Source organism: Haliotis rubra, unplaced genomic scaffold (assembly GCF_003918875.1).
Source record: "Haliotis rubra isolate DU_JTF1 unplaced genomic scaffold, ASM391887v1 Scf856, whole genome shotgun sequence".
NCBI lineage: Eukaryota > Metazoa > Mollusca > Gastropoda > Lepetellida > Haliotidae > Haliotis > Haliotis rubra.
In genome coordinates this window covers 283,252-295,317 of record NW_025767586.1, presented here as the reverse complement: position 1 = coordinate 295,317, position 12,066 = coordinate 283,252, and the positions used below count along the sequence as shown (strand labels likewise).

The 12,066-nt window shown below is 42.2% G+C and overlaps 1 protein-coding gene across 1 annotated transcript; it reads right to left on the bottom strand.

Annotated features, from left to right (window-relative positions):
* Positions 1-474: 474 nt before the first annotated feature.
* On the bottom strand, positions 475-11,102 carry LOC124262799 (ADP-ribosyl cyclase/cyclic ADP-ribose hydrolase-like). The gene is made up of 8 exons (XM_046697346.1): positions 10,736-11,102; positions 9,697-9,832; positions 7,410-7,497; positions 4,907-5,049; positions 3,974-4,047; positions 3,749-3,841; positions 2,624-2,710; positions 475-704 (listed from the first exon to the last, which is right to left on the bottom strand). The coding sequence occupies exons 1-8, from the start codon at positions 10,930-10,932 to the stop codon at positions 524-526; spliced, it is 999 nt and encodes a 332-aa protein (XP_046553302.1). The 5' UTR covers positions 10,933-11,102; the 3' UTR covers positions 475-523.
* Positions 11,103-12,066: the final 964 nt, after the last annotated feature.

Below are 12,066 nucleotides of genomic sequence, written 5' to 3'. Positions count from 1 at the left end.
TGTCTTCAACAGTTAGGTTGGTAATATCACCTTCCTCATTGAATAAAGTCCGTGGAGGATTCTGGAGAAAATAACACCCTTTGAGTTACATCAATGTTATCAGGCCAGAGACGATTCTCGGTCAAAAATAGATCTCCATAGCCCACGTTGGTTGTAAGATTGCAGGATTTTGATTAATGTAGTCACCTTTGTTATAAAGCTTGTACGACAAGCTGATGCCTGTTCGTACCCATGTGTATGTACTCATTATGCTGGAATAAAAAAAATATATAAAAAAAATGTAGTCTGGCCAATTGTCATCGTTCACATACGGCGTAGACCGACTGGTGTGCCACTCATAACTGGTTGTGTTCAAATGGATACGGTGCTCCTGGAGATGTTTCAGTTGTTTGAAGACGTTTTAACACAACACTGATACCGTTATCAATAAATTTTACTGATGGATTTTTCTGAATTAATATTTCAGTTGCTTAATGAAAATGATAATACAAAGTGTTTATTGGCCATGAAAAACATCAATGAGTTAAACGGACAGAGAGGCATCGCAATCGAAAACATTTAAATTCCTTATAAAAGAAATGACGGTGAGACAAATGTAGAATCCTGTAATTGCATCGTTGTTAATGGATGCGCCGTTAGTAGATACTTTCACTTGACATTCCTTTTCATTAGGATAGTCCACACACAGCATAGCTTGGGGGCCCCTGAAAAGATTTGATAAATTATTCGGCAATATTATTGTATTGTTTGGAAACTTCGTATGGCACAACATGTCAGTTCCACATTGGCACCGAATACCCTGCTCGTATTTCTGAGATGTAAAATGGAAGATGATATCATGGTGCTGCAAGTTGAAAAATGCAAAAATCCGTAGAATTCCTATAAATGTTATTTGTGAATTTACTCAGACATTTTCTGATTTCGTATGAAACTTTTGAGTGAGTGAGTGAATTTAGTCATACTCTGTCCTTTTCCTAATGTTACTTTAGGGAATGACAATGTGTATACTCTTTCAAAAGTCTCATCATATTAATACGATTTTCATAGTTTGTAAGGAGCAAGCTTACACTCTGAAATGTTGTGTTATTCACAGTAAAGAAGTTGACATCCATAAATCTTGCTTTTCTTATGCATTCCATTTCTAAATGCCCTTCAAAGATTTTTTTAAAATCCTTTTAAGATGATGACATTCTGGAAAGAGTACACAAATCAGGTGATGAAAGAGCAAGCATACACTCCGAAATGTCGTGTTATTCACAATAAAGAAGTTGATATCCATAAACCTTGCTTTTCTTAAGATTTTGATACCTTTGACTCTTTCTGTATCATCACTTTATCATATTTTAGAGGGACGGTGGGGTAGCCTAGTGGTTAGTGAGTGAGTGAGTTTAGTTCTACGCCGCACTCAGCAATATTCCAGCTATATGGCGGTCTGTAATTCATCGAGTCTGGACCAGACAATCCAGTGAACAACACCATGAGCATCGATCTGCGCAATCGGGAACTGATGACATGTCAACCAAGTCAGCGAGCCTGACCACCGGATCCCGTTAGTCGCCTCTTACGACAAGCATGGGTTACTGAAGATCAGTTCAATTCACGGGTCTGAAAATTTTGAAGCATGATGAGGTCAAAAAAGATTGTTTAACATAATCTGAAAATCATACAAGGGTATCAAGTGAGTGAGCTTAGTTTTACGCCGCTTTTAGCAATATTCCATCAATATCACGGCGGGGGACATCAAAAATGAGGTTAGCGCACTAGACCCATGTGGGGAATGAATCGAACCCGGGTCTTCAGCGTAAAGAGCGAACGCTTTAGCTACGAGGTTCCCACCGCCCCTGGGTAACAAAGGCTGACTGACTGAGTTTGGTTTTACGCCGCTTTTAGCAATATTCCAGCAACATCACGGCGGGGGACACCAGAAATGGGCTTCACACATTGTACCCATGTGGGGATTCGAATCCCGGTCTTCGGCGTGACGAGTCAACGCTTTAACCATTAGGCTACCCAACCGCCCCGGGTAACAAAGAAGCCGAAAACAAAATTATAGAAGGTTCTGAATGACAAATATTATTGAAAAATGACAACATTTCACATTGATAGCGCTTACTAGTACTTCGTAATGTGGAGTAAAATACCACACTACACATTCATCGGGGTTGCCTTGACACCACAAGCGGCCTCACCGGTATTTGGAGTAGATTCACAGAATACGTAATGCTAAATGTTTTGTTTGCATACAACAATACTAACAGTGCATGCCATTTGATAATTTCCTCACTTCACTTTGCTCCGGTTGACAAGTATGAAGCTCTTGATACGATCTGGTCAGAACAACTTGAATTGAAATATCTTTAATTTGTTTGTTTGTTGTTTAACGCCGCTCAGCAATATTCCAACTATATGGCAGCGGTCTGTAAATAATCAAGTGTGGACCAGACAATCCAGTAATCAACAACATCGTGCGCATCGATCTTTGCAATTTGGATACAATGACATGTGTCAACCAAGTGAGCCGGACCACCCTATCCGTTAGTCATCCCTAACAAACATGAGATGGTGAAGACAAAATTTAACCTTGGTTAATTCTAAAACCTGTGTTTAGTAAACACCGACTTACCTTGGGCTGTCCTCGCAAGAAGAGTCGATGTTTCTCTCTCTTAGTCTCCGTTGTAATAAAGCGATGTTCTCACTACTGCACTTTGACCTGTATGTTAGATAAAAAGGATGGCAGATACTTATATTCTCATACAAGAGGACCGCCTCCGTGGTGTAGTGGTTAGAGCGTCCGCCCGGAGAGCGGAAGGTCGTGGGTTCGATCCCCGACCGCGTCATACCAAAAGACGTTAAAATATGGTACTTGTTGGTCCCTGTCTGGCGCTCGGCTCGGAGTCAGTATAATGTGTCTGAGTGGGGTATTCATGCTTCACTGCGGCATGGTATCTCAGTGGGCTAGCACTATAAAACCAGCTTCTGTCTGGGCTAGTACAAGCAGCCGCACATACACATACACACGCATGCACGTCGTCATATGAGCGAAATATTCTCAAGCACGACGTAAAACCCAATTTCACCTCCCCTCACCTCATACAAGAGGAGTGTGCCAACTGCCCTAACCAACCTCTAAGATTCTGATGCTGAACCTGGTTGGATGATGGCGGCTGATTGTTGTGTGTGTTTCATACAGGTTACACAGTGATCAGCGCTACTGGCTGTGTAGGTTTATGTCTCTTCAGACAGACAGACAGACAGACAGATAGTCTTCAGACTCCACTAATTCTCCCTATCATACACGGTTCAACTCATGTCACTCACTCAAAAGCTGAACCCATATATTACTAGCTCATTCATTAACTAACTCACCCAATTCATTTATATCACTCACTCAATAGCTCACTCAACTCATTAATATTATTGACTCACTCACTCACTCACTCAACGCATTTATTTCACTGGCTGACTCATTAACTCAACTCGTTTATAATACTGACTCGCTTACTCATTGTCTTACTAACTCACTCAACTCATTTATATTACTTACTCAATAACTCACTCAACTCATTAATATTATTGTCTCACTAACTCACTCAACTCATTTATATTACTTACTCACTCATTCACTCACTAACTCGCTCAATTCATTTATATCATTACTCTCTGACTCACTCAACTCGTTTATATCACTCATTAAGTCACTCAACTCACATATATTCCTCACTCACTACCTCACTCACTCCATATCTACCTGACAGTTTGTCCTGGGATGTGCACCAGCAGAACATTGGCCTTTGTCACCTTGCTGGAATTTAAATTAGGTAACTCCCACACTCCAAAGAAACTGAAATAAAGGAACAAGCCCGTCAGTAATAAGTCTGTGATCTGCCGTCTATCATTAGTACTTTCCGTTTACCTCAGTTTGACCATCAGAATCTGTATTAACCTTAAGTCACAAGATAGCGTGATGACTTACGATGTATTGTAGAACGCCTTGGCCTGACTTGCGTTCAACATGAGGTATACGTCTCCAGAAGCATTGGATGCGAACTGAAATGTACAGTATGGTTTGTATAATGTGGGGACCCTATTCCCAGACTTTACATTACAAAAGACGGTCACACGAAAATATACATGTATATTGACATATGCATAGTAAATGTTACTGTCTGTTTGTGTGGTGTGTTAAACGCCGCACTCAGCAATATTCCGGCTATATGACGGCGGTGTGGACCAGACAATCAAGTGACTGATATCATGAGCATCGATCTACGTAGTTGGGATACAATGCCATGCATGAACCAAGTCGGCGACCCTGACCTCCCGATGCCGTTAGTCGCCTCCTTTGATAAGGGGGCGGTGGGGTAGCCTAGTGGTTAAAGCGTTGGCTCGTCACGCCGAAGACCCGGGTTCGAATCCCCACATGGGTACAATTTGTGAAGCCCATTTCTGGTGTTCCCCGCCGTGATGTTGCTGGAATATTGCTAAAAGCGGCGTAAAACCAAACTCAGTCAGTCAGTCAGTGATAAGCATGGGTTGCTGAAGACCAGATGTAACTTGGGTCGTCACGGGTCATGGGACAATGATAACACACCATTACAAAGGTCAATGGTAACACGTGCTAAATCACAGTTAGCACAGGTCAATATTACCAAACGTCAATGATAACACAAGCAGAAACTGTAACAACACTCTCAAAACATAAATACATTAGACATAAAAGTAAGTGATATAACTTAACCATAACACATACATGACGTAGAACAATACATTGAACGACGTTGATAGGGTATTTATAAGTCATTGACTACACAGTGACGACGTTGCTATTTCGGGTAAATAACAGAAGTCTACCGCCTTTTAGTTATATATGTATATATGGTATTTGTTTTCGTCAAGATGTACGTACGTTTGAGGACGCCATTGCCCAGAAGGAGAACTCAGCATTGTATGGACACGTGTCAGTCTGGTCCGAGCCTGGACATTCTTGGTTGTATGCTATACCCGGAGGAGATTCCTGAGCACAGAACCGCAGCCCGTTACCTATATAGCCTTGGACCAATAACACAATCCTTTAAATCATTGCTTTATGGGCAATTGACGTCATTCCAATAAAAGTATGACATGCATTACCAATCTTCCCAGTGCAAAATGGCTAAACATCAAGCGCTCATAAAACATCCATCTGTTACATCGAGAGGAGCTCAAAAGACTCAGTTGTGCTGATTCAGCTAAAGATGGTGTTTATGAAAGAATCTAGACTAACAACTAGTATATGAAATGAACATATTTTACAGAAAAATAGCTCTTAGCAAAAAAAATAAAATATAATGAAAATGCGCCCTGAGACTTTCTTCATTTTCAGACTATGAAAGTAACTTACAAACCGGTGTGTACATTGTGTGTACAATATGAAACTATTCTTAAATTCGAAATAAACATTCCATGCCGGATAGTTTGGGCTTTACATACTGCTTAATTGAACCGAGTTTATAACAAAACATAAAATATATATAATTGACTATATTTTGAACCGGGTTGGACCGACTGATCAAGTTCTTCGGCCTGGTTTAAAGTTTGTCCACATACACCGACGGCTTTGGCAGTTGCTCATAATATCGGTCATTGGGTTGAACTGATTATCTGAAGGGCGCCGTTTATACAGTATAACGTTTTCACATGGATGCAGATCTCCCCAGAAACAATTCACAGTTTGTCTTTATGGTCTTGCTCTTTCTGCTCTTCTATCACAAGTTCTTCGTATATTAACTTCGCACACAGTAACAAAGTGGAGAACAGAAAGGATACACCCGTGTTGACGAAAATGAAACTGGAAAGGCTGACTGGCTGAGTATGGTTTTACGCCGTTTTAAGCAATATTCCAGCAATATCACGGCGGGGGACACCAGAAATGGGCTTCACAAGTTGTACCCATGTGGGGAATCGAACCCGGGCCTTCGGCGTGACGAGCGAACGCTTTAACCACTGGGCTACCCCACCGCCCCAAACTGGAAAGGGGTTTAAGGGGTTGGCTTAAGGACTGATGTACATTACAGCTTTTTTGGAATCTTAACTAAGTGGGCCCTTAGTACAAGATGGTTCGAGGAGGAGCTGATATTCATCTCTATAACTGAGCGACTGTTAAGAAGCGCCGCCCTCAGAAAGGCTAACCTTGACACGCCAACGGCCTGGTTTGGGTACGCGACATTGGTTCAAAACATGACGCCATTACTTGGTAGTCAAGCAAACAAACAAACACACCAATCCCATAAATCACTAACAGTAGTAGCAAAACACAGAGACATGTATGGTTTTGCATATTAGATGAAAATAACATGCGTCTGTTGCCGATTAATACCATACAGCACGCTAGGATTATGCATGATTAAAAGCGTCACAGACTATGAGAACGCGTACATACATGCATGCATACATACATACATACATACATACATACATACATACATACATACATACATACATACATACATACATACATACATACATACATACATACATACATACATACATACATACATACATACATACATACATAGGTGTATGGGCGGTGGGGTAGCCTAATGGTTAAAGCGTAGGCTCGTCACGCCAAAGACCCAGGTTCGAATCCCCACATGGGCACAATGTGTGAAGCCCATTTCTGGTGTCCCCCGTCGTGATGTTGCTGGAATATTGCTAAAAGCGGCGTAAAACCAGACTCAGTCAGTCAGTCAGACATAGGTGTATATATTCTAAGTTTATGTGCCAGGAATATATAACTTGTTGTAGTCACAATATGGCTGAAATATTGCCGATGTGACTCAACATCAGAACTCACTCACTCACTCACAGACAGGTTAGTCTAGAAACAACTGAGTCGGCAGAAAAAAAGATTCCCTCAGTATTTTAGCATTTATAAAGGTATTTAAACGTCAGCATTAGATCAATTTTAGAATTACTCTTTGGATGTCTGATAACCTTCCCGGTCATACATATCACGTTTACAGCGTTCCTTTTTTCTTAGGGTGCAAATTAAACTCTCTCATTTTAGAAAGAAATAGCGATCAGATTTCTGTGGAAAATGTAATTTACATGACAAAAAAACATTTGTTTTACTAATACAACTAAAAACTCAGACTGACGCTTAGTCTCTGAATATTGTAATTTTGACTGTAACAAATAAACCCATTAAGATTGAAAAGGATCCCCAGGGAGACCAGAGATTCAGAACCTGGGGAAATCTAGACGTGCTTCATTTAGAGCTTTAGCACTGTAGGGAAGGCTAGGCTGTAGAGAAAAATAATATGGTTCAGGGACTGTGTGCAGACTACTAAAAACTTTGAGATGCTGGCAGTCAGACAGATTGAAGAAGACGTAAAATCCCACACAACGTCTATATATATATACAACGGCACCTATGAGAGTGTCTTCCAAGGCCATGGCCCGCTGGCCGAGCTTGGTGTATTGTTGGACGACGCCATACACATCTGACCAGAACATAGCCTGAAACAAAAATACAAACCTACTAAAATTTACAGAGCAGGAAATATATTTCAAATATGTCCCCATGTTAGATTCACTGATACAGTACGTCCTCAGTACATCAATTCATCAGACATCCCACATCAACTGACGATATTTCGCAGTGAGAATAAGTTTTCAGTATACCAGCTCATGAGAATTCCCAGTGAGAGTAGCTCCTCAGAACATCAACGGCATTAAACAACAAATAAACCTTCACCAGTTCTTATTACCTAACCATGATCTACCAGCACAATGAAAGTTCATTAACACTCATACCATGCACCATAACTACCACGGCACATCCTCAGTTCCGATTGTTATAGTGACTAATTCAGGACGATGGCTGTCCTGAATTAGTCACTATGGTAATAATGTACTGGCCTGTGATCTAACATACCTGGTTGCACTTATTAACAGTAACACATTGTATATCCTGAACTGAGTCCATTTAAGAACACACAGATAACTAAGTCCTGATGAGTTCTGTTGTACACAATGTCCATCTTGAAGATGTCCTTAAGGTATTTTCTGTATGAATACAGGATCTCCATATTGATGGCTGTGATCAGATCTCTGTGGGAGAAACACATGTACTTGCTTGGACTGTGGTATCTGGGTGTTGGGACTGTCCGTTGGGACGACCACGAGCAGGATAATTCCGCTCGTAGGAAACGCACCGGGGTTGAGCAGGTACTCCGCTCACCTCGCTCATGTCTTGTGTATTTGTTTGTCATGTACTAAAGACGTTTGAACTCAACTATGCCTTCGTCTTCATCAACGCACACTTCATCTTAATTATGAGCTAATTCCCCAGTTGACGCATATCCACGCGTTGACACGATCACTCACCAGAAACCACCATCTCTGTAACTCACCACGGCCAATGTAACATCGAATATATCAATATTTCTCAACTCAACTTAAAGGCACTATTTCACATCACACTTCTCTAAAAATAAATAATGCATTTCTCTCAATAATACTATCTATCAGTCCTCTGAGAAGCTACCATATAATTTATTCCCCACAAAATTACGCATTAATATTACAATATTGAATTAAAAAGTTCGAATGAATTAATGCGACGTTGCATTAAATCGACTCTCGCGCCCTCTACCGGCCGAACATTATTTCAAGCGAACGCCATAGAGTTATGTCATACGCGCAACTTGTGATTGAAACCAGTTCAGTAAACAACGACAACACCGCGTGCGACAGTTTTCGATGTGCGCAGCAATTGTTTACATTCCATATATGGCAAGTGTTCTTTGTTTGGAAGCTGTTCCCCTGGAAGTTTCAATTATCGATTTCAGGCAAGTCGTGAGGGATAATAAGTCTTCTATTGCATCAGTAGGACGCTAAAGTGAGAGCATATGCCCAAATATATATAGCATAGGCCAAACTATTGTCGAAAATGTGTACAATTGTGCCTTTAACTTACCACGGGGCATGATCCAACATTAAAAACTCACCAAGAGCCATGAACTGGAACTGGTTGGAAAATAGATCAGGTGGTTGAACTCCGTTATCTTGCCAACATTACATCGAGTAGATGGATCGGTGCTCATACTTTTGTTTACCGGTTTGCCTTGTTCAGACTGATTCATTAGTGATCGCCAAGTACTGATATGACCACCCGTTAGAAGATGCTTGTCGTAAGAGGCGACTGACATGATCGGATGGTCAGGCTCGCTGACTTTATTGATGCATGTCATCGTATACCTATAGATGATCGATGACCATGATGTCAATCATTGCATTATCTGGTCGAGACTCAATTATTTACAGACCGCATTCATGTAGCTGGAATAATGCTTAGTGCGGAGGTTAACACTGACTGACTGACTGAGTTTGGTTTTACGCCGCTTTTAGCAATATTCCAGCAACATCACGGCGGGGGACACCAGAAATGGGCTTCACACATTGTACCCATGTGGGGATTCGAACCCGGGTCTTCGGCGTGACGAGCCAACGCTTTAACCATTAGGCTACCCCACCGCCCCCGGAGGTTAACAACAACCAAGCATACAAACACTGGTATCACTATTTTGATTGCAGCCATGAAGAGAATTGTGTCCTCGAGGCAATAATGGGCACATCCGAACCTTATTCAGGAGCCGTAACTAAACTTAAAGGATAATGTAACAAACGTGATGGTTGTCAAAAGTGCTGACTCACCTTGTTGCGAGTGACGTCAGTATGAGCTGCCCGGATGAAGTTGTCATAGCGGCTGAACGTCACGTTACACGCCGGTTGATGGGAGAACGCTGTCAAGAAGTTATCTGTTATTTCAGTGCAGTTGTTCCTTTGCTGGCTGGAACCAAATGATCATTGTTTTTAATAGTAAATCTGTTGCAACCACTTAACTTAAACAGGAATGTGATGAATATGCTTCGAACTTAGCGTCCTGAACTCACTCGCGTACAACTAGACCCAAATTGAATCTGCACTTCTGGGGAGCGGGACAAAATTGGTCCCCAGTCCGCCATTGCTTGTTGAAACTGACGACTGTAGCACATCATTGATACATTCAGCTAACGTTTTAATATCCATGATATTTAATTAATATCTTTTCGCCAGACTCACTCAACTGCCATATATTTATGTGTTAGTTATAGAAAGAACATGTTCAGTACTTTAGACAAGTTACAAAAGATGATATTCCATGGTTTACACTGACTGACTGAGTTTGATTTTACGCCACTTTTAGCAATATTCCAGCAACATCACGGCGGGGGACACCAGAAATGGGCTTCACACATTGTACCCATGTGGGGATTCGAACCCGGGTCTTCGGCGTGACGAGCCAACGCTTTAACCATTAGGCTACCCCACCGCTCCTCCACGGTTTACAATTCTCGTGATAGATTGAAATATCAAACCTATTGTTCACGTGCTTTGACGAACATAACACCACGTGTCTAAGGTATATTAGTGTTTTACGGGTTATGGGGAAACCATACACATATCCCCACCCCCACCCCACCCCCACCCCACCCCGGTCTTCGGCTTGCTGAACGAAAGAACAAACGAGCTAAATAGATGTAGAAGTATAACATTTCCAACGACCTCAACCTTTCACCATCAGCAATACATGCTTGCCGTAAGACGCGACTCACAGGATTGTCTGGGTCAGACGTGACAATTTAAAGTCCACCTTCCAATAGCTGTACTAAAGAAACAAAATACAACTAAACAACCCAGGTGTTCCACTTACTCGTTGCCGCAGAAGTGTGTTGGGTGTACGATGGCCTGGTACTCCGTACATCTCCCCAGCACCAAGTCCCGCAGCCCGGGGGTACTTCCCGGGGGCACGCACTGCCCCCTGGCCACTTGTGGATGTAAAGTGCATGTGAGAATGATAAGAAATACAGCATGCATCAGCACGTATAAATTCTGAGTCCAGATCTTCATGCTTATGGGTGTCCTTCTCTGGTTGACTGTTCATATCCCAGAGCAAGGAAACCTAGCTGTATGTATTTTTAGCTCTTGAGGACGGTTCACTAATATGTAAACACGTAGCGTACTAGGCCCATTGTGGGTACCTGCCTCGAACTGCAGCGCTCATGCACACCGCACGTGTCTCAGAGGTAGGCTGGCAGTTTCAGACAAGAGTCTCATGTTACATAAAGAAAGAATTTCCTAACGGTTCTATGAGAAGCTATCTGTGTCTATTTTCCTGTCACATTTACTAACCCATATTCTCTCACGCCCGTTCTACTTTATCTCTCAGTAGGGTCACCTTAACTTGAAATAACAAACCATGACACCAAACACGTCTCTTCCCATCCCCTAACTCACACACACACATTGATCACGTCCTTCACACACAGAAATACATCCACTGTGACCATGTCCTTCGTTCACAAGGGCACAATGACAACATCATTCCTACACAGAGACACACCCACTGACCATGTCCTTCACCCACAGAGACCAACGCACTGCCAACGTCCTTCACCCACAGAGACACACAGAGTGAAACACACACACACATACACACACACACACTGACCACGTCCATCCTACACACACACACAATGACCACGTCCATCCTACACACACACACAATGACCACGTCCATCCTACACTGACACACACACATTGCCCACGTCCATCCTACACAGACACACACACAAACACACAATGACCACGTCCATCCTACACAGACACACACACATTGACCACGTCCATCCTACACTGACCCACACACAATGACCACGTCCATCATACACTGACACACACACATTAACCACAAGCACATACAGTTATTCCAATTTGTTACTAACTGACGATAGTGTGATGTGACTGAAGATACATGTCATGGCTCTGCCGGGGCGGTGGGGTAGCCTAGTCGTTAAAGCGTTTGACCCGGGTTCAATTCCCAATGGGGCAATATATGAAGCCCATTTCTGGGTTTTTTTCCGCCGTCATATTGCTGGAATATTGCTAACAGCGGCGTAAAAAATACTCAATCACTATTGGCTCTGTCCACGCTTAAAGTGAACCATGGATGAGCCAGTGCAGGAATATAAGCCGTTTGTGGCC